General features: G+C 42.0%; 3 protein-coding genes across 4 annotated transcripts; 2 read left to right on the top strand and 1 right to left on the bottom strand.

Moving 5' to 3' along the window:
• Window positions 1–940: 940 nt before the first annotated feature.
• mmp23ba (matrix metallopeptidase 23ba) lies at window positions 941–12553 on the top strand. The gene is made up of 8 exons (XM_079360532.1): window positions 941–1458; window positions 5672–5808; window positions 6555–6694; window positions 7188–7355; window positions 7482–7646; window positions 8524–8634; window positions 9630–9756; window positions 10876–12553. The coding sequence occupies exons 1-8, from the start codon at window positions 1324–1326 to the stop codon at window positions 11048–11050; spliced, it is 1158 nt and encodes a 385-aa protein (XP_079216658.1). The 5' UTR covers window positions 941–1323; the 3' UTR covers window positions 11051–12553.
• cdk11b (cyclin dependent kinase 11B) lies at window positions 12346–24444 on the bottom strand. 2 transcript variants are annotated; one of them, XM_079360530.1, is made up of 20 exons: window positions 24363–24444; window positions 22962–23092; window positions 22388–22527; window positions 22178–22305; window positions 21929–22073; window positions 21628–21803; window positions 21150–21275; window positions 20941–21039; window positions 20589–20717; window positions 20410–20484; window positions 19548–19774; window positions 19382–19472; window positions 19174–19295; window positions 18978–19083; window positions 18722–18843; window positions 18112–18219; window positions 17751–17867; window positions 16508–16656; window positions 13533–13722; window positions 12346–12960 (listed from the first exon to the last, which is right to left on the bottom strand). In XM_079360530.1, exons 2-20 carry the CDS (start codon window positions 23076–23078, stop codon window positions 12868–12870), a joined length of 2460 nt encoding a protein of 819 aa, XP_079216656.1. In that variant the 5' UTR covers window positions 23079–23092; window positions 24363–24444; the 3' UTR covers window positions 12346–12867. The 2 variants fall into 2 exon arrangements, with proteins under 2 accessions (XP_079216656.1, XP_079216657.1); XM_079360531.1 differs by having other exon boundaries at window positions 21628–21764.
• A 2037-nt stretch (window positions 24445–26481) lies between these two features.
• Window positions 26482–27219, top strand: smim1 (small integral membrane protein 1). Its single transcript, XM_079360430.1, has 2 exons — window positions 26482–26656; window positions 26949–27219. Exons 1-2 carry the CDS (start codon window positions 26496–26498, stop codon window positions 27070–27072), a joined length of 285 nt encoding a protein of 94 aa, XP_079216556.1. The 5' UTR covers window positions 26482–26495; the 3' UTR covers window positions 27073–27219.
• The last annotated feature ends 195 nt before the right edge of the window (window positions 27220–27414 follow it).

Here is a 27414-nt window from a genome sequence, read left to right as displayed (position 1 = left end):
AAAAAGAAGCTCAAACAATAATCTACTTTGAAGCAGACACACATCATTGAATACTCTCATCTTAAAATGTTTTATCCACTCACGTTTGCCACGCTGCAGAGTGACACATGTTGCAGCTGCTTTCTTTAGGGACCTCATTATTGTCCACCATATTTCAGTTTGTTATTGCGGTGTGGAAAGAAAGAGAACTGCTTTGTCTTTTTGGGAATTGTTTAAGACATTTAATTCAATAATCATCCCTGTGAGTCTTTCAACTTTGTTGACAACTGTGGTCCAAATAATGATGATAATTAAGTCTTCTCAGTCTTTGCTCATTATTCTCTCTATCCAAAAATAATAATATATCACATTTCTACTCCACTTTGGAGGAACTTTTTTTAATTATAGCACATTCTACCTTACTGAAGGGTAAGGTGTCATTTCCATGTACTCCCCTCTACAAATGGCATCTCTGCAAACTAAATCAGACCGATTGCCAACACAAGGAATCATTCATCAAACTCACTGTGGACCCAGAAATGTTCCTTTCTGAACTGTATCACTTGCTCACAGTTGGAGAGGACACAACTGAAATGTTTTTCAAATGTCCATCATTTAAAAAATTAAAGAAAAGGAAATGACTGCATTCACAGAAAGCTTCATAATGCAGTGCAGCTGCACTTCTGTGAAGTTAAATATTGCATTGTAAGATGAAGGAATGGTACACTGGATTCTTGTTTTGTTCTGCTAAGTACAAGTTTGGACAGAATATAATGTGAAACAGTCCAGTGTGGTGCCATGAGTTGTTTTCATCTGTGTTGTTGTTGTTGGTGTGTGTGTGTGTGTGTGTGTGTGTGTGTGCACACTGTGAAATACATAGAAGACTAAGTACTTTTTCCCCCTGCAGCCTTACATAACCCTCAAAAGAGCATGTTCAAAAGCAGCCATCTGATTCTGCTTTAACCGTGCCCTGGTGGTTGCAACAAGTGGTTTGATGGACGGAGCGCGTTTGGTTTTCATTAGATTGTCTCGACACTGACCCCCTGCCCCATCATACAGTAATATGAAACCAGCCTTCTGGCAGACGCATCGTGCGGAAGAGAGCCGAGAAGAGCTGATGCAGTCTGCACTGCTTCCACAACCCGGTGCGCAGGCTGGACTGCGCTGCTGCTGCTGCTGCACTCCGCAACACAAGCTGTACCGGAGTAGTAGTAACTCAATACCGAGCCGTGCAATGGGAAAGAAATAGCCGAGTGTTCGCTGGCGTAGATGTTTAACCGGTGCTGCCTTCGCTGAGGGATTATTTACGTTTTTCTTTGCACCTGGAGGTGTGATATCGCAGCCATGGTGTGCTGTCAGACTCCCAGAGGTTTACGCAGAGGAGAGCTGGGCTGCGCTCCTCTGCTGGCTGCTGCGCTGCTCAGCCTGCTGCTCGCAGGGATGCAACAAACCACAGCGTTTCCCTCCTGGAGGTTAGAGGTATGCTGTGAGCCCTTTATGACCAGTCAGAACTGTCAGTGCAGCTCTGCAAGTCGGATTTATGGTTGGGTTTTTTAATTGTTAAATTATAGATCACGGTAAAAAGTAACTCCATTCAAAATGTTGCGTTTAAAAATCGCCTTGGGTTGAGCTGAAGCTGAATGATATGATTTGAATTCATGTATGTATTATTTCAATAACAGAATGATCTCTACAATTCGGACGATAGTAAAATAAAAAGAGTAGTTTTTAAATTGTTACGAACTTGATTAAAGTGAATTGTTCTCAATCTGAAATATGTCAATTAATTAATATTATGATTCAAATAATCAAGAGATAGTGTAACCTGGGTCCTCTAACCTCGGATTTCCACATCACATTGACAGTTTCCTTTCAGTTTTATAACGCCGAAGCTTTCAACTTTCGAGGCTTTTAGATTTGAAGTCGCAGACTGTAATTTCAATCTTGTGTCCTGCTTCTTTAAAAGCGTATCAATACTTGTGCGTTAATACCCACAGCCTAAGCATCAGATTTAATTAATGTCTCTGGTGGAGAAGTTAAAGGAGTATCATGTTTGGATTAGAGCATTGGGACGGATCCTTCATCCCTGTGCAGTAATAACTTGAGTCAATTGGATAAATGTGTTCCTCTATCACTGCCACCCACCCACCGCGCTGCAGAGCTGGAGGGATGACTTTATGTCATTTCCTTCGCCACAAACTCTCATAACGTGTCAATCAAGAGTGTGTGGATTACATAAGGGCCTTAGATAAGCCTCTTTAGCTATAAAGCACAAGTAAAAAGGCTCATATTTACCGAGGAAAGAATAACGTGAGGTTAAATGAAGTAAAGCATTAATAAGGTGCGTTCATGTGTTCAGATAGAGAGTATGCATTCATAAACGGGTATTCAAAAGTATTTTTTGACTTTGTGTACTTGCTGATTGCCAACCTTTTTTGACTCATTTATTTGACAATTACTTTATCCATGTATTTTGCTGCTTAAGCAATGAGAAAATAACAGCTACTGTTCAAACAAACCAATCAAAACGTATCAAATATTGTACATTTTGGTTGGTTTGTTTGAACAGAAAAAAAACTGCCACATTTGTGTCATTTGTTTTCTTTCTGCATGTGATCTCTCTCTCTCTCTCTCTCTCTCTCTCTCTCTCTCTCTCTCTCTCTCTCTCTCTCTCTCTCTCTTCTCTCTCTCTCTCTCTCTCTCTCTCTCTCTCTCTCTCTCTCTCCCATCCTTCTGATTCTATCCACTGTCCTATCTCGAGTAGAAAGCCCCAAAATAAACCTTTAATACAACTATCACAGAAGTATATTATCATGTAAAACAGAAAAGATAAGAAAGGTGCCTGCTCAGTAAAAAAAAGGTTAAAATGACAGCTTATGTTTTCTTTTAAAGCTACATTAGATATCTGTTGATGAATTGGACCTTCAGTGTTCTGAAACTGAGGATAACAATCCTAATCCCTGTTTAAGATGTCTCTGGCAGTCTCACATCCAACTCTTCCAGACTCTCCCGAGGATCCTCTGGGATTTATCCTTGGATGTTTCACTGTCCGTGTCAGCGCTCAAGGTTTAGTCTATCCGGCTTGTTTGAGCCCTCATGGTTTATGGTTTGTCTTTAGTCGTGCCAAAGTGAGATTAGATCTGCAGTGATTATTACAACACAAGATACATACAGATCTGCACTGGCCTTAGTACATTAAACACCCCATAAATCTCTAAACACAAGACTCAGCTGTGTCAACTGAGGTCATCAGAGGTCTTTTGTATAAAACAGTGACTAGTACAATGCAAAGCAGGAAGTTATAGAAAACTTTAGAGAGAGAAAGGTCATTGGGTTCTGCAGCAGTGTGGACAGTCCTTCAGACAGCCTGTCCCTGTGTAACTATTTTGGTGAGGAAATGAAGGAAGTGCTGGATCTATTTGTTTTGACTGGGCGAAGCAGGAACGGGAACCGGAGGATAGGGTGTAGAATACAAAAAGGAGTGAGCAGCTTTGATATTTGCTTCCCTTCTTCAAGATGTGTTGGCCCTTGAGAAATGCAGGAGCAAAGGTTGCAATGGTCCCTGCTTTTAACAACAGTCTGATTTTCCATGCATGAGCTTAAACTGAATATTTCTGTGTTCTGAAAATGTGAAACAATCGAACACAAAAAGAGCCCAAAGATTTGAGAAGAGTCAATACGTTGGTATAACTTTGTACAGCAGAAATAGACTTGCTTGCCACTGCTCTTTATCATCTTGCAACCATGTGTAGGAGAGAACAATCGCCTTCAAAGCGTTTTAATTAATTTCACCCTGGCATACAGAGAACACCACATATGTAGCAACCAAGTGGTGCTACACATGGTGTTGAAAAATGAGGCAAATGCGGGAGAGTGAGAAATTGCATTTCCCAGAGTGTCCATTTGAGGTTGCCAAAAGCCAAGGAAGCTCCAATAGCATGCATGTTAACATTTCCACGTTTTCACCAGAATAAATCACGTTTACAGCCCTGACAGTTCAAAACAACAGCTTTGGTCAGCTCCTTTCTTCATTCCTCACTCCTCTTTTTTGATTATTTTACAGCTAATTATGCAAACATTTGCATGATCTGATTTGACTGACAGGCGAGCACATGGCAGCTGTTTGACAGTTTTTGTAAGTTCGATTGTTGGATTGATTGTAAGGCAGAGACCTGCCTTAATTCTAATAACCTGATAACCTGATCAAAATGTATGGGGAGGTAGCCTTTTCCAATATGGCTTTCATCTTCACTCATGTGCCATAGATTCATTCACCATTGTGTTAACTCATGTGGAAAAAGGAAGTGATTTAAAAGGCATTCGACAGAAAATCTTCAAATTAAGGCCTCGGGATGGTTGAAAGAAATTGGCACCAGCAAAGTCTTAAAACATGTTATCAATGACCACCGCTAAGATGTCTTAAAGAAGAGACTAACAGCATTGCAATCTGGATTTACTTGGCAGTAAGTGGGGTTGGGACAGTCTTGCAGTTTTTCTTGTTTTCATCATGATACATGAAAGGAAAGACACAATTGTAAGAGCACAAAAACAATAGAACTTAAGAGAAAAAAATAATAAAATCAGCCTAATTTCACAACTTTAAAACATGGGCTGGTCAAACTGTAGAGTGAGCATGTCTGTTAGACTGGAAGAAATGTCTTTTCCTTTTGACAGTCCAACCAGGACCTAGTTTGATGCATACGAAAGTTTTACCTTCTCATTGCAGCCAGATGTATGTCGATGTCTATGTGTACATAGTTTAAATAAACAAGGAAGTCTCCTTTAATCTACCTGAAAAATCTTCTTAATCCTGCACAAAATGGACTGTTAAGTCAGAATAGAAAAAGTGCTGAGAAGTGGATTTATTAGCTAAACCAACCCCCATAAAAGTTAACTGGTGCAATCACTGTCAGGGAAAATTGCTGCCAAGTCGAACCCCAACTTCACCTCAGTCATAAAATAGTTGTGAAAGCAGTAAATGAAAAGTACACACAGATAGCTTTTGAGATGTTTTGAAATATAATCAAACTTCTTTTTAGTTTTATGAAATTTGACATTTAAAAAATATACTGAACTTTACACCAACATACCGATGTGCATTCATATAATGACAAAGTTATTTAGAATTTAATATGATGCATACTGCTTAGAAAAAGAAAGTGTATTCAAGCAACAGTTGCTGAAAACATGAATAGGAGTAGGAGATTTGTGAGATTGGGATTTAAACCCAGGACTAAAGCCTGCATGTTGGGCGTGGCATGCGAGGCCAATTTGTGCCTCACTGCCAACATTTCTCTGTAAAATGTCTCAAACATCCTTTAAATAAGGAATTGAAAAAAATGGTTGGTATCCAGGCTTGATTATTGGGGTTGACAAGACACAACCTGTCTTTAAAAAGATCATATAAAGATTGTTTAGTACTTTTGCTGCAAACCATTTTTGTTTCTATGCTTGAAAATGTCCTAATTAGCATTCAGATTCACGGATATAATAGCAATTTAGTTCTGACATTCAAACAACAGTGGCAGAGCAAATGGAACAGCTATGTTATTAAAAATGTTAAGAACAATCATTCATGGATTTCTTCTGGAAGCATCATGTCATTGACTGTTTTCAGATTATGACCCAATAACAGCCCAGGGTGTAGGATTTCAGTCTGAGGTGATTAATAAAAGGTTTTTCTTTGTCCAAGGAAGAAGCTTACACCACTGTGCTGCTCATCGGGATCCGCAAAGAGGCCCGGACACAAGTGCTTCACCTGTCCAGGAACAAACGCTACACCCTCACGCCGGAGCAGCTCAAATGGGACAAGTTCAAGCTAACATACAAGTAATCAGTAACCTCCCCTCCTCTGAGCAACGCGGCACGGTTTCAGAAAACAGAAAAAAAAGATTATAGAAGTTAGGCTGATATTGACGGAGAACACAAGCAGAGAACATTTGAGTTGTTTTTGCCAACTTAGACAAAGAAACTTGACTTATTAGTGGAGATTATTACTTCTCATGTGAAGCCATTCAAGACGTACATTGAAGGTGGTCGGACCACAGTGTCTGATCGATCGCCTTCAGGAACTCTGCTCGCATTTGGTAAAGAAGCAAATGAGAGTAGATGTAATTGCAACAGGGTGGCTTTGACATGGTCTGTTTAAAGAGGCTCGAGTGATTCTTAATATTTCTGAAGCTTTAAAAAATGTAATGTAATCCCCCCCAAGTCCTGAACAAGACGGTTAAATTAAACTGGAGCTTTTAGGTGACAGTTCATGGACTGTAGACAAACGGTAATTATCAATCTTACATTCAGTCATCCAAATTTAGCATTGATATATTTCCTGTCTTTTGTTTTGACAGTGGATGTAACTAGTTCATCAAAACCGGATTCTTGTTTAAAAGTATCCATATCAGTCGAGCCAAGATATAAGAGAATATCAAGTCTCAGTAATGGAGCTGTACTTGGAGTGCTTGTGGGAATCCTGGTCTGTCTGAACAGTAGCCATTGTGTTTTGGCAGATCCTTCTGCTGTAGAGGAATGTGTGTAGAGGCCGGTATTAACTAGTCAATGCTGTTGTTTCTGAGCAGGTTGCTCTCCTACCCTACAAACTTGATAAACACCAGCGACACACGCCGAGGCATTGCCAAGGCGTTTGGCATGTGGAGCGACGTCTCGCCGTTCAGCTTCAGAGAGGTGCCAGCTGACCAAGAAGCAGACATTAAGATCGGTGGGTACTCTGCATGTGGCTGCATCAATCCCCAACAGATGTTCCTTGGCTCGGAGCTCCAGACCTCAGCTTTGTCGTTGCTGTTTTTCTCTCCGTCCTGTCATCGCAGAAAATTCAGCATCCTCCAAACCTACTAAATCACTGTTCAGCGACTATATTACCAAACTTATATTCTGCGTGATTCATAATTCTTTCTGACTTTAAAAAAAAAAGAAGAAGCTTAACAACTTCCATACATGTCAGCCCATGCTGAAGCAGTCGAAATGATGCTTTATCTGTCCCTTTGGGTGCAAACTCCAGGGTCCTGCATAAATTTTCAGTGACAGTTCGAGGAATGGTTGTCATCCTGCAGAGTGAAAGCTGAAGCTGAAGTTCTGACTTTTGTAATTAATCATTCCTCCGGCTGTTGTCTTCACAGAGCAGAAATAATGGATCAAGGGTTTCCCTCCTCGGCTCTAAGTGTAGCTGTGTTTCTCTCCGTCTGTCTTGGCAGGCTTCTACCCCGTCAACCATACAGACTGTCTGCAGTCCTACTTGCACCATTGTTTCGACGGCATCACTGGAGAGTTGGCTCACGCATTCTTCCCGCCAACTGGCGAGATCCACTTTGATGACCATGAGTACTGGATTCTGGGAAACATGCGCTTTAGCTGGAAGAAAGGCATGTGTCTTTATCATATTTGTGGAAATTGCTCATATATAACCCATAAATAATGGATGTAGCAGACTGTAAAGTGAACAGCTCCTGGAGTGCACAGCGACTAAAAGTAATCACCTTTGTTTTCAGGGGTTTGGTTGACAGATCTTGTTCATGTGGCAACTCATGAAATTGGCCATGTTCTGGGACTCATGCACTCCATGGACCCAAAAGCTATAATGCACCTAAATGCAACTCTGACAGGGCGCAAGCTTATCACACAGGATGATGTGTGGGGTGTGCACCGTCTCTACGGTATGTTAACAGTCCTTATGATGCTTTCTTTTCTACCAAAACCAAAATGAACATTTAGTGGGCTTTGAAAAAAAACCATCTGGGATGTTGTCAGCTATCCAGGACACAGGAAATCCAAAAGTAGTAAACAGATCAATTGACTTAATTGGTGTTGAAGGCATTTTGCAATTCATGCAAACAGTGAACATCTGTATGAAAGACCTAAATTCATGCGATACAAGTTTGAGTTGTTGGATCTTGATGACTCTACCTGACAGACTTGGTTTGTTAACTGGAAACTCTCAAACCTTTCAAAAACCAAAACAGCACCAGGACTCTTCTGCACTTTGACGCCCAGCTCGACAGCTCTCACAGAGAGTGGTGTTGGCGTTAAAACCATGATAATGTCAAAGCAAAAGAAGAATGATGTTTTTGCTGCTGTGAGGTGGAAAAGTGAAGTTGAAACCTGTCACTGACTTCACTAACAACCTGCACGTCTTCAAGATTATTAAAGAGAACAAGCTACGATTGATTGTAGACTGTCTCTCAGCCAAGTCAGGGCAAGAACTCAGGGAATGAAGCGATGGATTGCTCTGACACATTGGCCATCTTGGAAGTCAAACAGCGTGCAGCATGAAATCCTTTGGTCAATTTGATCTCAATCAGCCAGAATGTAGACCACCAACGCTTCTCTTAGGAAGTACACTTAAAGCCAACGAGGCATTAATGAATTTTGTGTAAACTTCCCATTACTTATTATTGGTATGCATTATGGGGAGTCATTTTTTTATTGGAACTAGACGTAGATCAGGGATCTAGTTCTTTTGTTTTCATGCCGCTGACTGAAAACTGTTGTCTATTGCTCTCCTACTCACCCCATCCCCCCCCTCTCCTCCAGGATGTTTGGACCGGTTATTTATCTGTCCGGCCTGGGCTCGGAAAGGCTATTGCGAGAGCAAGCGCAAGCTGATGCAGAAGCACTGCCCGTCCAGCTGTGATTTCTGTTACGGTAAGACGCAGCAGCAGAAAGCCCAAGCAGTCCAGGGGGAAAAAAAGGAAATCTTTTCTCTCAATTGAGGAGCTGCTGTGAACCGTTTGCCAATGGAGCAACGGGAGCCAACAGGTCCAGCCATGCAGAGCTGCGATGGAGGTTTTCAAGAATCTGATTTGAAGTGAGATTACACTTGCCACTGCAGGAGTGTGTTTAGTTCTTGAGAATACCAGAATCTCCTGGGAGGCAGTGTGGGTTTCATCCCAGAACACTGACAGAGCTGATTAGAGAAGGTACCTGCTGAATGTTGTCTCCACTCAAAGCATTGATAACACGTCAGCGATTTGGCAGCATCAGCTTCTTTAGGTTGATTGTGGGATGCAGTTGGGAGTTCTACTTTTGCACAACAGAAAATGGCTCTTTTTCATCATCAAAGACAATAAATTGTTTTGGCTCTGCAAGTTTTTTGTCTGCAACAAGGGACAGCGTGGAGAGAGGCAAGAGGATACGATTCCTGGCTCGCAGTAATCTGTTCCTCATTGTTGATTGGGAGACGTTGTACGGCTGTGGAAAATTCCTGAGTGACTCCAAACCGCTGGAATTTCAGACTGTGGCTTGAGGGTTAGAGACACACAAGGTCAATTTGGATTTTTGCGGCATTAACGAGAGCAACTGTTTTTAAAGCAGACTCTAAGTTGATCACGTTTGTTTGTCAGAAAACAGATGGGACATATTATATCAATAAGACGCCCACGAGGCTGCTGAGGGCGTGAAAACAGTATTTAGTGTCTGCTTTGATAAGCTTCTTATCAAAATATGTGATTATTTAATTAGTTTTTTCCAAAGCAGAGCGGTTGATCTCCAGATTAACGAAAGCACAGAGAGTTAGGATAATGTCTTTGTGTCTCTCCAATATTTGCTGAATGAACAGGATCGTTGCTTCATTATTAACTTCTCTATGTTTCATGTGCTGAATGTTTTCGTCTATTTTTTTATTATTATTTTTTTTTCAGAATTCCCTTTCCCCACTGTGGCTCCCACTCCGACACCCCCGAGGACCAAACACAAGCTTGTCGTCGAGGGCAAGAAGCTCACTTTTCGCTGTGGGAAGAAAATAGCCTCTAAGAAAGGCAAAGTATAGTGAGTATCTGCCGCCTGCAGACCGTAAATAACAGCATGAAGCCATGTAGTTCCAAAAGTTAAGCTAACGCAGAAAATGCCATTCTCTGCTAATATCCTGCAGGAAGCAATTCCATGTATGCAGATCCATTGCAGTATAGCAATACTTACGAGTCAGAGGAGTGATTTTTTACCTTATAGTTTGATTTCTTCTTCACTATAGCGTGATGATAATTTTCAAACAAAATTGACAAAATAGAGCTGAGAGGATACGCTTCAAAATATAATCACTCCTTGCTCCGATCACATGGTAAGCCCCTTCTGTTGGCTGTATAAAAATGGATGTAGAGTCAGTTACGGCACCCATTTTTTTCTGAAGAGGCATTTTGAAGCCAAACGATGCTTGTCGCCCATATTGGAAATTCTATCGCCACCTAATTATCGATCAGTCTAGTGACAGGTAGAGTTAAGGCAGGTCTTCAGCCTTCTTGTTGTAGTCAAGATCACACTAACGGAGACCAAGACAAACCCAAGATCGGATCGCTCTGAGAACGAGACAATTCGGGATAGAGACCGAGTCAAGACCAAGACCATGACCATTAATGGAAAAGTTCTTTGTTGTTTTAGAAAGGGGCATTTTCCTTCTAATCACAGTAATAACGTGTAATAACAGCCAATCAGTGCTGGTCTTCAACAGTCATGATTTTAAATCCGAATACCGCCAGGTCCGACACCACCACAAGACCGAGTAATATGCTTTAGATTCCTAGAGGAGACCGAGACCTTCAAAAAGTGTTCTGGGGACAAAAAACAACAGTCACTGACACTCACCCATGTGTCAGTAAACTCGTTAGTAAATTGTATGGATAACTCTTAGTCTCAATTTGATCGAAACAGGTAAGTTTAAAGGCAAATTCAGCCCTGTTCAGTGTGTACAAATAAAGGAATTAGCGATTCAAAAACAAAACTGTTTGCTCAAAAACTGCCGGTTTTCTACACGACTGCGTTCGCTTCGTTTGTTAACCCCAGAGGTTGTCACTCGATCACTTCTTATATTCGGCATACGCCTTCCTTCCCAACCTCGGTGAAGCTTTAACGTTCTGTCACTTATCACCGTTTAACGTCAAACTTCTGTTTCAGCTGGTACAAGGACGGGGAGCTGCTGGAGTTCTCTCACCCCAACTACATCTCACTGAAGGACGACCACATTACTATAGTGGCCAACGCCATCAACGAAGGCACATACACCTGCATCGTGAAGAAAAAAGACAAAGTTCTCACAAACTACTCATGGAGGGTACGTGTGCGCTTCTGAAGGCCATCTCAGCGCTCTCCACACTGAACTGGAGTCATTCTGTTCATGGTCACAACACGACCTCACTCACTAGGGCACATACTTCTGGTATTTTTTGTTTTTGTTGTTAGAACTGTCTTTGCAGATATAACTGTCTAACTTTGATTGTCACTGCGATTTAATATGTATAAATAATAAATGTTCCGTGACCGGTAAGATTTCAGTAAATATACTACCTGACTGTGAAAAGCTATCGAGACAGACGTGCGGTCTGCATTTCATTTTGTGATGAAGGGTCCTTGCAGCCGCCCTCATCTGTTTGAGACAATAACATCAACTCTGGAGTCTCCGTGTGCTTCTTGCTGCTAAGGTCGTTAATGGTTTCCAAAGGCAGCCAGAGCTTCTCGGGGAGTCCTCGGCAAAATGGGATCAACTTAGATAATATTGTGGTTTCATTCAAAAGATATAAGCCAAGTTGAAGATAGATATAAGTATCAGATGAACACAGAAATCTTCCACTAAAGGTCCCTGGGAAAAAAGTGTCACCCAAAAAATATCAATCATTTCAGGTGTATGAAAAAGTTACAGAAGCTCTTTCTTAAGAGGAGTGCCATTTGAATAATTTACGCACTGACCAAAGTAAGCTACGAAAGCCAGAGTAAGCAATGTTGTCTACAGCCTCTGGAACGATTTGGACTCTAAACCACATATGGAACACCTCAGACGTCTAGCTTACTTTACTAGCCTCACATTGAAGCCAGCAGGCTGCCTCCAGAGACTGGGCCGTCAGTTCCACTAGCAGCTCTCCTTCCAAGCTTATTCAACACATCAGGTGCAATAATCTGCAGAAGGGCTCCAGTGGGGGCTGGGGGATAGATAAAACTGATTAATGAACATTTCCATTTAGCGTTGGCTCTAGACGTCTCAAAGCAAGAGGACTTTTCAGCGCCTGTTCCAGTGAAAGCGGCAAGTGGTCTTGCAAGGAAATTAAACCGTACTGTTTATTTTTCTTGGGCTGAAAATCAAAGAATTTATTGGTTTAATTCTGAAGTCGTAGAGCCATTTAAAAACAAAGGCAGAGAGACGTCTGGGCCTCTTTTCCCCCGAAAAAGAACAAAGTACTGAGACAAAGTGTGCAGCTCAAAGAATGACATCACTTTTGGATAGCGAGTACCAAGTTGGGTTCAAGGCTGGATTTTTTTTTTTAAGCTCGACTTCCTTTTTTTTTTTTTCTCTCTCTCTCTTTCTGGCAGCGTGCGGTCATGTTTGCATAGTTTGGACAGAGTTTATAAATACAGAGAAAACAGCAGACAAAACAAAGTTTCAAACTTTATTTCTAGCAAAAACAGTTTCCTCCTTTCATGAAGTGACCTGACAGCCCAAACTTACTTTCTGACATAATGCTGGAAGAAGCACACAGCCAGTGCTGCATCATTATACAGTAGCTCAGGCAGCCAGGAAATACCAACCACTTAGAAAATCTGGTCCTCTCATGAAGTATACACGCTAAAATTAAAAAGAAAATACAGAGCTCAACTTTCAACAGATTTACGGTTCTGTGCATCTCCTCATCGGGAGCTAACATTGAAAATCTTGGATTGCTTGAAGAAAACACATAAAAGAGAAGAAGCAGTGAAGTTTGGGGGGGGAAACGTCTCAGAAATGAGAGTTTTGTTGTCACCAGTCCTTGCTGCGAAACAGTCCTGTTTGGTGTTCGTTTTTAGAGAATGATCCGGTTTAATGTTGCAAACCAGAGACAGTCCAGTTCCAGGAGGAGGTCCCAGAACGTTTTGCTCCTCTCCTCAGTTGGACAGCGAAGTGTCCTGCTGTGTTTGGACTCAGAATTTAAGGCTGAATCCTGGACCGACTGCAGACGCTCCCTGGTTGCTGGTTGTCAGATGAAAGCCTGTGTCCTTGAGGTCGTCGTTGCCCTGCAGAGAATATGGCAACAAAATCAACTCATTCATACTGACTGCAATAGTGAACATCAGAGATTTACATTTCTTGCATATTTGTTGTAGAACTGATCGATACTACACTGGTTACTGTGGGAAAACCCTGATACTGAAAGGGCTCATCGTCGTGATCCACACAAGCATGCATGGATTTTATTAACAACATTATCTTAGTTATTATTGATTTCCTGGTTTTTGTGGAAATATAATGTTCCAAGGTTTGTTTAACAAGCTTTTCCCTCTTGAGAAAAATAAAAATGAGATAAACAACCAAACCAACAGTCTTTAAATGGTGTGATTTATCGTAAGGAACCTAAATAAACACGAGCGTAACTCAAAAATATCCGTATCAGATTTAAGCTTCTGGGTGGGTGAGCCCACTGGTGGAAACATTAGGGGGTTCGAAGGTGCTCATCATGGAAAACACGAGGAGGAAATAGGCGGACGCAGAGCAGAAAGCCGTACCTCTGTAATCTATTTAACACAGACGGCGTTCAGAGAGCCTGGTAGCCGTATGTCATGGAGAAAGTGGAGCCTAATGTCCTTACCAGCTGACTGTAGCCCAGGCCTCCCTCGGGTGGGCGAGGGCTGGTGCCTCTCTTCACCCTCTGCTGCTCGCTCTTGGCCGGCCAGGTGGGGAACATGGACGGTTCGATGGGCAGCGGCGTCTCGCGGAGGTACTCGTGCTTGAGCGCCTCGTCTGATAAAATCCTCTTACTGGGACAGTAGGTCAGGAATCTGGAAGAAGTTCATGAACCGGTTCATTTTAAGAGACGTCAAAACAATGGAGGAGAAGAAGCAACGAGTAGCCAAGCGTCTCAGATGACTGTGCGCATCAACGCGTATCGTCTGCGTATGTTTTAAGGGTGGAAAATCATTTCAACTGTTTTGGTAAACATGAGTTCCAGTTCTCATCGAGACACGATTTGAGCCGGGATGCAGTTTTGTTTTCGGAGTCTCTGACAGGCTCAGCACAGCGTAATGGGAAGCTGCTAAATCAGGATAATTGGCCTCCTCAGTGTGTCTGATTACAACCCTAAACATGCGAGCCGTGCTGGTGGCTTGAACGACCGAGACCACCCTGAAAAAAGCTCTGTTTACGTGTGGACGGGTGAATGACTGTGATTGAAAGGATTAATCAGACATGTGTGCTGTGTTATTAGCCCTGTCAAACAAAGAGAATACACAATGGCAACACAAATCAGACCCGTTGTTTTGCTTTGTTAGTAACCAGACGACGCTGGCATGCGGCTGTCGTGAACTGTGTGACACTTCTAAAGACAGAAAGTAGCTGTAAAGATCATGTGACTCTACTGTGGATGTGTTTGGATGAACAGATGAGGGCGGCTGGATGACTCTGCATGGACATCTGACTCTCCTCGGTCTCGCTTGATTGCATTTAAATGGCTTTTTTTCCCCCCTCCATCAGAGCTTGTCAATATTTTTGTTTCCTCCCTGACACCCTGCATTCTGTCTCTGCAGACTGAATCACACAAGGATACACTCTGCAGGTTCACTCCTTCTTACTAAGAAAACAAAGACGATCAGTTATTATCCGTATCCTCACATAAATATTTTCCATTACAAACATGTGTATGCACCCACATATCGTTGGAAGATTAAAGATGAAGAATTATGAAAAAGTCAACATCAGGTATCGACATCTGCCGGTTCACCACGATTGGTGCATCTCGGCTCAGGAGGCATGTGGGCCGCAGATTCTCAAACTAGAGGGTCGGCATCTGTTCTAAACACTCTCATTCCTTCTCAGGACCCAAGAGCTGTGCTGGATTTTTGATATCGAGGACACGCGGTGATCCCTGTAAGTCACCTTGGAGAACAGAAAAGAAGCAGAATCCTCGATCTCGTCTCTTATCTGGCTCACCTTGTAATTGCAAAAGCAAATTCTCAGAAATACACCACAGGCCTCCATTCGTCTCACGTTTCCTTACTCAGGGCGGTGTGATATTCCAAACATCTGTGTGGTATCTCCCTGTAAACTCTTCATCTGTATCCCTGCTATCCTGCTCTGTCCCAGGTTTTTCAACCCAAAAAAAAAAAAAAAAGCCCTCATGTGTCGACCTCCTGCGGTCTTTATCTGTAGTCGGGTAAACACCTCGAGTCTCCTGACAGCTGGAAGGTTTCAGCCTTGGCGTCACTCAACTGTGATTCCTCCTGCTGCACTGAGGACACGAGGTTACCGTCCTCTGCAGCTGCGAGGCGGCGAAGCGGTATGGTTTTGTCGTTTTCCAGGTGTAGGAAAAAAACAGCTCTGTGGGTGGGTGAGGACCTCAGAGTGCAGCGTCTGCTCTTTGTAGCTGCTGATCAGTGCTGATCTCTTGAATGTGTGTGAAAGAGAAATGACCCCGGTGGCTCGCTGCGCGAAAATCATTTTCCGTATTAAATGTGCGTTATTAGTGAAACATCTTCCTGTAGTGTGGAGCGTCACCATGGTGAGTGCGTGTGTGAGGGGAACAAGGAGATGGAACAGGACTACTGCTGAGGCATGTTGATGAATTACAAGCCCGCTGTCGTTGTCATGTTTTAAGTCTGCTCGCCAGAAATGCGCTGCCTGAGCTGGAAAGCGTGGCGGACTCTGACAGGAAAGCCATGTGTTCATCCAAGTAAGGCAATTTCCACTGTCATGCTGATTGTTACTGATATCAGCGGTTGATGTTTGCCATTCATTGACTTCATTTCCATCAATAAAGGATGAATCATTATGACGCCTATGTGGGTTATTTCAAGGAACAAATGAGTCTTCTGGACTTTTTGAACAAACTGCACCAACTGAGCTCTGCCATCGATGAGACGCAGGTTTAAGATAACCGCCGTGCTGCAATTCCTTGAAACTGCTTTCTGCTCTTTATTGCATCTTTTTCCTGATAATCTTGAATTTTGCTGTGAACCCAAAAAGTGACTTTTGTAGCTTTGATCTCGTGTGAGGAACTTCAGGTTCGAGTTGTTTTTGGCGACCCCTGTGGATCTTTTATTCGCCAATTTTCTTCAACTAATCGAATCCAGATTTTCTTTGAGTCAAACACATCACTCGACATGACTCTTTGTTTTGAACAATGTAAAACAAAAAGCGCTGTTTGTGGAGCGTGTGGTTCATCTCCTGACTCCGCCTCTGCTTTTTCTCTGGCACAAATAATAACGATATGGAAATATTCAATCCTGTGGTCGCCGACGCTCTCTTTTGCTTTTGTAGGCGGTAAAAGACCACCGTTTTTAATTTTAAGTCTGTTTCATAACTCCACAGAGTGATTCATGTTCAAGTCGTTGTCTCAATATGCCGAGTGTGTAAATCAGAACTGACGTCTGCCAAAGTGAGCTGGAAGATATTGACATATCAGATATCAGAAAATCTCAATATCATGACTCGCATGTGGTCATATGACGGTCAGTAAATTTCCCTCGAGATCAACAAAGTTATCCGTCGGTCTAAAGCTGCAGTGTAACGGTGTGTGAGGTGTCACGTTGTGTCGCGTGTGTCGAATAAGAAAGCCTTGAAGGAGCCTACTTGTTCATGAGGTCAAAGCCTTGGTCAGAGAGCAGCGCTCCAAAGCGCTTACGCAGGTTGTTGTAGGGATACTCTGTGAAAGTCATCTTCTTCACAGCGGGCAGCTCGTTGTAGCCGGGCCAGATCTTCTCACTGGGTGACCCCAGATCCTACAGGCAACACACACACACACACACACACACACACACACACACACACACACACACACACACACACACACACACACACACACACACACACACACACACACACACACACACACACACACACACACACACACACACACACACACACACACACACACACACACACACACACACACACGAGATGGATGTGAGATATAATCATATTCATCAACCACAGACATGGAGCAGTCCTAAGTGCATTTCAATACTGTAACTCATCCGCGGTAAAGACTGCAGGATGTCTTGTGAGGACTAAATGACCTCAGCTGTCATGTATAACGCACATCATCCACTAACAAATCATTCAGCCATTTAATAGGGTTTTTCCACAGGCCCGGGTCAGTCCACTTTCTCTGCATTGTGATGACATTCAGAGGAGAACCGCATCGAGCGGCGGAAACAGCCAAGCCTCGATGATGGTCTCCTCGCCACAGCGGCTGAGTGAACGTGCGTCTGTGCTGCAGAGCAGACAGACAGAGAGCTCTGTTTCTAAAGGTCTGCGTTCAGCTCTCATTACTTTTATAGTTCCTACCCAAACTACTGCGGTTCAGTGTTTATTTGACTTCGGTGTGCCTGTCTGATTTCAGCTTCACTAAACTGTGTGAGGAGCTCACATGGACATATTCTGTGCTGCTCAGTCACAAGACAACTTTGAAGTACTGCAGCGGCACAAGATGGGATTCCTATAGTGATATTACTTTGAAGGGAGGATTTGTTCAGTCAGAAGGTGAGAGGCTCTTAAAAAGTGATTCGTGATGAAAACACCTTCAACAAGTCATCAAGGTCAACAACTCTGTCGAATGGAAAAACACCCGAACCTGCCAGCACGGCATGGTTCGGCACAACTATGGAAAAACCTTATATGCTTAATTTCTCCGTTTCATAACTGCATCAGATGTGTTAATGGCTTCCAACAGCTCCACCCTGTGGTGCACATCAGAACTCCACACTGACCTACTCTGACAGGCTACACTTTCCAAAACAGTCGGAGGCCGTTAACTGAGGAGCTTTACACTCTATATTCTGGATTTTCAAAGAGCAACATTCAGGGATTTTACCTTAAAAATCTTGTTGATTTGGTCAATTTCAGATTTTCCAGGGAAAAGTGGTTTCTGGGTGAGGAGCTCCCCAAATATGCAGCCCACTGACCACATGTCCACAGCTGTGCAGTACTCCTGTGGAGAAAAGAACAAACACAGTGACAGTCTGCCTGGCATGCTTCATCATCACTCTCCTTCTGTGTCAGAGTGGCGTTTAGTGCTTGTTAAGATTTCTTAAAAGCTAAATCCTTCACAGATGTTTTCTTTTTCGGGGGAGGAAAACGGGTAAACATATTGATGAAGAAAGTAAATCATCATATCTACGGTCTCAGTCACTCATCTGGGACTTGTAAAGAGCAGGGAAAAAAAAGGCTCTCACCTTGGCTCCAAGCAGCAGCTCTGGTGATCGGTACCACAGGGTCACCACCACGGGGGTGTAAGGCTTCAGGGGGGAACCGTACTCCCGCGCCAAACCAAAGTCACCAATCTACAGTAGAAGACATCTCACTCACATTCATGCCAAAATATATTCAAGGTAGTGACAATAAGACCAATCTCCAAGGAATGTTTATTCTCTGGTCTTTAACTGAATATCAAACCTTTAAATATTTTGTTCAGGCTGCACAGATTTTAAAAGCTGCCGTGTGCAGTTCACATGTTCTGTTGTCACGTTGGTTAAATGTTACACAGACAAATGTCAGTGAAAACTCTGGTTTATTTACACCAAGACTCTCTGGCTCAGTTTTGCCAGAAGTCACGCTCTGATTGGCTCTAAGTAATCATGTGTTTCATGTGCGTCTGTCTGCAGCTGTCAGCCGAGCAGAAGGTTGTGCAAAGCTTTATCGGTCAGACTGTGTGAGGAGGTTTGTTCGCTCTTTTCAGACAAGAAAATAGATTCTTTTTTTTAAACTCTTTTAGATTTGAATGTTGATTTGCTGTGGACTCCCTGGGCGTCATTCCCAGGGCTGAGTGAGACTCTCTGAGCTCACCTTCAGGATCCCCTTGTGGCTCAGCAGCAGATTGGACGTCTTCAGATCACGGTGGAGAATCCAGTTGTCGTGGAGATGTCGCACGCCTCGAAGAAGCTGAATCATCAAAGTCTTTACTTCACCTGAAGAGAGAAACATCCGGCGTCAACGCAGCTGCTGACGTCACATGCTGAACCAATAGCAATCTAATCAAATGCTAATCAAGACATCCTCTATCAGTACGGACGTTTCACACACACACAAACATTCACTCGACCTGGCAGGAAAGGCTGCTTCATGGTTTCCATCAGACTCTTCAGGTCATGTTCTACGTAGTTCATCACGATGTAGATCTTGTCCATGTTACTTCCAACAACTATTTCCTAACACAGAGAACGGGCACAGTTAGGATTTAGCCAGAATGTGTTGGGGAGTGAATCAGCCAATCGCAGTTTGGGAGTGAATCCTCTCACCCTGACTGTGACGATGTTTTGATGCTGAGCTTTTAGGATTGTGTTGATTTCTCTCAAAGAGGTGATGGGGAAGCCCTCCTTTTCCTTCTCCATCTTTAACCTCTTCAGGGCCACTATTTCATCTGCAAACAGGAAACCATAACTTCATTCATAAATCCACCTGAACAAACAGAACCCTGAAAGGGGCCGACGTGGTGTCTTGTGCTACCTGTCTTTTTGTCCTTGGCTCTGTAGACCACACCGTACGTTCCCTCCTCGATTCGGTTCAAGCACTGGAATTCCTCAACACTGCGACAACCCTGACGACAACAACGCACGACTTAAAACCCCGACATCATGCTAACTCGCAATATATCTGTGCCGTGATACGTTACCTGTAAAGCAGGAAGGTACTTGGGCAGCTCCTTCTTCAGCTCCACGGGTGAAATGGGAGGCGAGTCAGGGATGTAGTTCTCTTCAGGGGTGGGCGAGCGAGAGTGAGTCTGAGACTGTGGCGTGGGGTCATTCTCCCCTGCTTCCTCCTCCTCCTCCTCCTCTTCCTCCTCCTCCCCCATGTCTTCACCACTCTCCTCAGAGTCGTGATCAAACCGCGACTCTGGCACTGCAGGACGAACAGAGAGATACATTACGTTTTGGGAGAGAGAATTTGAGCTGCTTCGTTTTTTGATTTCAAGGACCAGAAGAGATTTAAAAAACATGTTTTTGCTTCAGGCCTTCGCCAGGCTCATTGTTACTTTCAAGATACCGATATTTCATAGAATATATTTACCGGATTCATCTAGCATATTGCCAGACATCAATTGCAACATCTTTTTTGGGGGGTTCTGAAAACAAGCATTTTGTTTTGGCTGTCGCTCTAATTTGATCTTTTATTTAACTTAATATTTGATGTCCTCCAAAAATGTTGTCTAGTGTCAGTCCTGATAAAACTGACATGTACAGGTTATCTGAAACAGATCGTTCCTCTCATTTGGATCACTGATGTTCCTTTAAGGAAGCTGAAGAGCCAAGACTGACTCCAAGGAGAAAACTAGAAAGTCCTTTTTATCGACATTGAAGAGCAGAGAAAAAGCTTTTTCCGACCCATATGTACCCAGTGAACTTCCTCTCGTGGGCCATGCAACTTTCTTCTTCTACTAGTCTACTATTTCCAGATTTTAAAAAAATCAACAAAGAATTCATTCAAACTAAGGATGACTTGCCAGTTCAGTATCACAGACACCTCGGTGTACACACCTGCAGGGATGTGATTTCCATTTTCCCTCTCCTCCTCAAAGTCTTCCTCTGACTGCTCATCTTCACTCACGTCCTCTGAAAAGAAGGAAGCCTCTGTGTCAGACCTGTGACCACGACTAACTGGACCACACACGATGAAACCAACTCAAACAATAAAGCCGCCTTGAACAAGTTTTTACCTGCGCTCTGCTCCGACCTCCCAGAGCCCGATACAGACTCCTCCTCCCCTTCCTCCTCTTCACCCTCACTCTGGCTGCTGGACTCCTCTTCGTCATCGTCGTCCTCCTCCTCAGATCCTGATCCAGACGCTATCGAAGGTGAACAGGATGGAAAAGCATTACGGTCACCTGATGGCTGTGTGTGAGTGCCGGTACAGTCCTGTGCTGTGATAAAAGTCTGAGTAATGATGAGTATGTAATGTCCTCACAGAGGGTTCAGGCCTCACTGAAGTGTTTAGATATTTAAAACCATGGAGTACAAACACATTTGTTGTATAGTGATCACGTCTGCTGGCTGATAATGATCACTCACCTCCGGAGGACTCTGCAGAGCTGGTCTTCCTCTCACTGTCACTGATGTCCTGCAGGTCTGTGAGCAGGTCTTTGCCCTCTGGCTTCTCCTCCTTGGATGCTGCAGAAAAAAATCACTGAGTTATTTATCCTGAACGATTGGCAGTCTTTGCACGGAATGCAATTAGGAATAACAAAAATCCCAAAAGAGTGAAACAAAGGGAAACCCACGTGCACTTTTCCGAGGTTCACTCTGTTCGCCTCTGTCTCGGGGAACAGAAGGGGGACTCCGGCTGCGGTGACTTTGTTTTGACTTCTCGTCATACTCATCGGGGAGCATCCGATGATGAGAAGGCACTAGAGAGAGGGAGAGAGTGTAAAAAGAGTGTTTCATGAATTTTTAGAGAGTAACAATAAAAGTTCACACATGGTAAAAAAAAACAATTCCCAGATGCTACAAGTCTGCTTCATCGTTTGATGAATCTTATTGACTTTTTAACAGTAATCATGATCAGACTTATAAAAGGTCGCTGCAATATACTGGTATAACAGAATATCATGACGTTTGTTCATTGATGATATTTCTGAGCTGGTTCAGTTGCAGCACTCGGACTCTGTCTGTCAGTAGCTGGAACCAAGAAGTGTTTGGCTTAGCTTAGCATGAAGACTGCAGCAGAGGGAAACAGCTAGCCGAGCTTTAGTCACTGACCTTCTCGTCGGCCACCTCGCTCTTTGCGTCGCTCCTCAGCTCTCCTCTCACGATCCTTCAGTTCTCGTTGCTCTTTCTGCTGTTCACGGAGCTTACGGTCGCGTTCGCGCTGGCGCTCAAGCTGTTCCAGCCGGTCCCTGTGGTCCAAAAAAAACCCAGGAGAGTCCAATCGAGGTCTGTCCAGACAACCAAAAGGTCAATCTTTTCATTGTTTGGGTTGTTAAAGCTTATGTAACACACAGTTCATAGTTAAGTGGAACATTAGTTTAACATGAGTTGGATGTTCAGGATCAGCGCTCACCTCTCTCTGCGTGAATGGGCTCTGGCCTGTTCCCTCCGTTTTTGCCTCTCCCAGTCTCGTCGTGCTTTGTCTTCTTCCCACTGACGCTTCCTGCGCTCGCTCTCTCGTTCTTTCTCTTTGTCTTTGGGTCGAACATGTTTCCCTGCTATAAAAAAAAAAGAATGTAAGTGGAAGCAGATTTCAGAAAGAAATTCAAAACAGCTGTGAAACACATGTCTCTGTTTGTTTTAATAAGCCGCACTCCCGCACCTCCTTCAGCAGACTGACTGCGATGACGTCTTTTATCTTTTCTTTTCTCCTCCTTTCTGTGGTGAGATTTGTCTTTTCTTGCTATTTGCTGTGGGGGCTTGATTGCAAGTGAATCATCTTCGTCTCCCCTACAAAAAAAATAAAGACAACATTGTGAGAGTGTATTAGTCGTCATTATCACTGGATTTTGTTTCCAGCAGCTTCACATACCTGTCTTCTGTTGAGTCTTCCCGTGTGTACGGGGAATTACGAATTGTTATTTCCATTTTCTGATCCCGTAGTTCTCCTTCCTCCGGAGTGTCTCGTTTGGCTTCCCGATCATCCGCCTGTGGAACAGGGCCCTGGGTGAACTGTACAAGACAAGAGGGATATGAATATGGGGTAACAGAATAAAGTAAACATGAACAAGTACAAATGACTGAACGAGTGTCATGCATTCACCTATAAAGTTAAATAATCATATACTGTTCCTGTCTAAACCGTTTTATTACGATAAGACTTGGACACTGACCTGTTCTGTTAGAGCTCAAAATACAGACGGAAACAAACTCGTAGAATTATTTGAAGCTCATGTGCAGTATGTTTCAAAGTCTAAGTTACTGTCCTGTGTTGTCACAGTGCGAAAGGCTTTCTCATTCGTTATTTTATTGGTCCTGACAAGGGTTGGTATAAATAGTGTACAACATAAAAATCAAAGCACTGTTATGAGTTATGATTATTAATTAACTTATCGTATGTGCCTCGTGGTTTACGAAGGTCAAATATTAGGTTTGAAATACTTTACATTTTTCTGGCGCTTGGGGTCTGTTCTCTCCTCTAATTCTCGTCTGCGTTTCTTCTCTTGGAGGATTTCGTCAAGTGTTTTTACTTTCCAGGTGTCCTTTTCGTCCCCCATCAGCATCCACTCTCCACCGCCTGTTCAACAAACAACAAAAGAAGAAGAGTTTATGACATGTCAGGTTAGTTTTAGGTAACATAAGCTGAATACATGCAGTTCACACTGATCCAACACAACCCTCAGGCAAATAGATGAATCAGACAAGAAGATTTTATAAAGTCAAAATTTGCTGCACAAAAAATAAGAAACGCACAAATACAAACAAGATGTGTGTGCTTATCTATATTTATATAATCTTTTCCTCCCTCTTTTTAATAATTAACATCAAACATTTAATTTTATCATTACTTTTTTATAAAAATATCAGCAAAATGTCCTCTCTATGAAGATTGACATAGCTTCTTTTTTTCGCTCTCTCACTTATCTTTAGTTTTGTTTTTTATCTTCAGTTTTGTTTTGATTTATTTTCTTCTTCCACTCAGCTGCTCACTTTGATGCATTACACTTTCACAAACACATTGACGCTTTTCCTGTACACAACCTCAACGTGTTACTTTCACAACATCGACTTTAATTGTATTTGTCGTTGCTAATATTTTGATTTAATTATTTATGTTTTTCTTGGAATTGTTTTGTTCTTGTGAACATTTTTGTTTTGTAATTGTTCACTCTATCACAATAAAAGCACAAGAAGAAGAAAAACATATACACATTAAAGGTGATTTAAAAAAGAGTGACATTGACAAATTCGCTGCTGGTCATGACGTCACGTCACGTCATTTTTGCAAAACTTTAACAGCACGCGCTGTTACCGCCAATGTTTGACGACAAAAATTCAACTAACACGATAAGGATAAACAAAAGCTCTTAAGTTTGACAGATAAAAATTGAAATATTATTTGTTTAATTAACTTCTGTGCAGCATTACACTGCTAGCATCACAACACTAAGCTAGCGTTAGCTAAAGATAGGCTATGCAGACGTAACGGTTTCATAAAGGTGTAATCTGTATCTGGTCAAACCCAGAGGTACAGAAGTAAAGCAGCAGCACTGTCCGGTGCAGTACATAAATGTTTAAATTAATGTGTTCTCTCTTTGACCCGCGTTGTTGTAGGACAGGCGGTGATGCTAACAGCTAGTGTGGCTAAGTTAGCTCTCTCACATTAGCATAGGCAGACTGACGCTAACTTCTGAAGCCAATTAAACGACTCTTAAATAAAAACACGGAGTGCATTAAGACGAGCGACACATGGGCGAAAGGCTGAGTGTGTGTGCAGCTTTAGTTTAAAGCGTATTTACAGTAAATGATCACTTTAAGTAGAGGACATGTGAGACGGCTACACAAACCTGAAATACGCGCAGCGGTATTCTGGTACACACCGGAAGTCTCAAAACGTGTTTGTTACGTCTGAAAAAGTTCCGGTGTGAAACAAATACTTCCTCATAGTAATGTGATATGATATTATATAGTCCAAGGGAATATAATGCATAAATAATAATATTAATGCATAAATATATAAAATAAGACAGATTCATAGTTCACGGAACTCAGGCTCACCCACCATCTGGACCTTGTTAGATTATGTAGACGTTTTCATCTATATATTTAAATGTTTTCCCCTTTATTAATCACAATTGATACTCCTACTGTACAGGACTGTTGTCTACCAAAAAAATTGTGTTGTATTTGATTATACAATGGTTTTAAAGTGCCTACCTGGTAATCAGAGGACTCTGGACCTACTCCAACTTTTCCCCTTGTGTGGAGTTGAAGGGACATGTAACCATCACCGTGATGTCCAGTGAATTGCACAACAAAGTCTAACCAAAAGAGCAGAATGTTTACCTTATGTTCGAGTAAATGTTACCTTCTCTTAAACAGAACAGGCTTCTCAGGATATTTCATGATCAGTAATTCATATTTTCATCCACATGTCATCTGTGTTACCTGTTATTAAGTTAGTATGTGAGGTTATTGTTGTTTCCTTTTTCCTCTACAAACTCACAGGGGTACTGTGAAACCACTGACAAAAAAAACCCCAGGGCCTAAATCGCTCCTTATCTCTGAGCATTATAAGGTGATGCAAGGAGGTGAAAGGCAAATCCTGGAATTCAGCGAATGGATTTATGGCATAGCTTAGGGAACACATGAACTATGACCACAGTCTCATACCAAGCAGCAAACTTTACTCCCTCAGTCTCAGTGTGGGTTGAAAGGCGTTTGGAAGAACAACACATTGACCGTTTCAGACTCCAACAGGTGAGCACTAAATGTGTATTTGAATGGCTGATATAAGATTTTTTCTTGATGTGACAATCATTAGATTAACCATCTGATTTTGCTTCTTGGCTGTTAAAACTTTACAACTACTTCATTGAAATTTTAAAGGCATACTGTGTTCTCTATATGTACGCAGTGACACTCAATGATATACTTAAAAGTTATTGAGGCTGATTAATGATAGGACTTGTAACTTTATTTGTATTGCACTAAAAAAAACCAAGGCTTTTACAAAGTGCTTTGATACAAGAAGGAGCATAGAAACAACCAGCCAACAACAGAACACAAACATAATCAGCAACACAATAGCTCAATAACTCAGGCAGCACAGGAATCCAGGCAAGACCACAAGAACTGAAGTTCTAAAAAGATAAGTAAGCAGAGATAGAAACACAAAGAAGTAGCTAGAAGATCAAAGAGATACCAGTTATCTTAAAAAAAAAAAAAGTGAGATCAAAACAAGAAGGAGTGGATTGTATTTGCTTTAAGTTGAAAAAAAAAAGTAAAAACAGATAAAATAGATAAAGGGCAATGGGAAGAGAAACACACTAGACAGAGTTAAAAGAGCAATTGCATGGTTCAAAACAATCACAATTTGCTATTTCCATAAAGAAATCCAAAAGAGCAAACAAATGAAGTGACTTTTTCTGGAAAATTAAGTCTTTAGATGAATGAAGTAAGTATTATAGGATAAAATATGAACATGGAATAAGGAGATAGAGGACAATAAGAAGACAACATCATGTAAAAGCAAATCTATGAAAGTGGGTTTTAAGAAAAGGTTTAAAGGAAGTCACTGAATCTGCTCCTTTTCTGCTCGGGCAGCTCATTCAAAAGTCAAGGGGGTCCAAAAGGAAAGAGCCACCTTTAGATTTAAGTCTGGACCCCCATCCGAGGATGTAAGGCTGGCTCATAGGGGTTCTGTCATGTAACTTGGAGCCGGACCCCTCTGTGCTTTAACACTGATTTGTAAAATCTAAAAATCAATAATAAAACTAATAGGAAGCACATTAAGTATGCTAAAATCGAGGTGAGGTGATGTCATCTGTTTAAACAAAACAGAATTAAAACAACATTTCTTTTTTCTAAATGTTTACTTCCGCTGATTCTATTTTAAACCCTGGAGTCTGGACGTTCTCATTTTTATAAACATTGTCTTGATACTGTGAAAGGCTGTATGGACTTCATCGTCAAGCTTTATGTGTCCAGGTCGGGCTTCAGTCAGCAGATTTTACCACAGTGGTGAAGAAGAAAAAATCTCCCACATGGACTCCAACGGTGCAGGCAACGTTCAGTATGATCGCTGGAACGAAGACAACATCAACATGAACGTAGAGGCGTCACAGCCAACTTTAACAAGGTGATGGGATGACTCTTATTAAGATGTTAGGGTCAAGTTTAAATGTTCATAGAATTGAGATTTTATTTTGTAATGCTATAGGAACAAATACAAAAGAACTATAAAGTTATAGAAAGATTTGGTAAAAGTGTATGGGTCATGAATGGACTAAACTATTGTGTGTTTGATGGGGTTATGAGATATGTCTTTCAACCTGAACCTAACAGACTTACGATCAGAGTAACAGTGTGGGGAAATCAGGTCATGAAATTATAAAAGAATGCTATTAACCTCCTCTATGTAACACTGACAGGATCTACAACAGAGTGTGTATTGGCAGCACTGGATTAGCAATAAAAGTAACAGGAGCATTGGCTGCACTGGTGTCGATTTACATCATAGGATACGTGACGGGATACTACGTCCACAGGTGCTGACGGTGGAGCCCAAAGAGGAGCAAAAAGAGCTGCAAGATAATGGTTGTTTTAAATTTTGTACAAATGTCAAATATAGATAATGTACAACTTTGTAAATGTTGATTTTTATTATGATTTCTTTATAAAACTGCCATGATGCAAACATGATCTGAGAGTGAACTGAATTTATAAGAGGAAAAGAAAGAGGAGTCGCAAGAGCAACATAAAATTCTCATTTGTATAGGCCTTTTATTTTAAAGTATTTTTTTTTTAGTTATATCTTCTTGTTCAAAGTGTTTAAGATTGATATATATATATATATATATATATATATATATATATAATTTATTTAACCTTTATTCG

Source organism: Symphodus melops (assembly GCF_947650265.1).
Source record: "Symphodus melops genome assembly, chromosome: 13".
NCBI lineage: Eukaryota > Metazoa > Chordata > Actinopteri > Labriformes > Labridae > Symphodus > Symphodus melops.
This window is presented reverse-complemented; position numbering and strand designations above follow the sequence as displayed.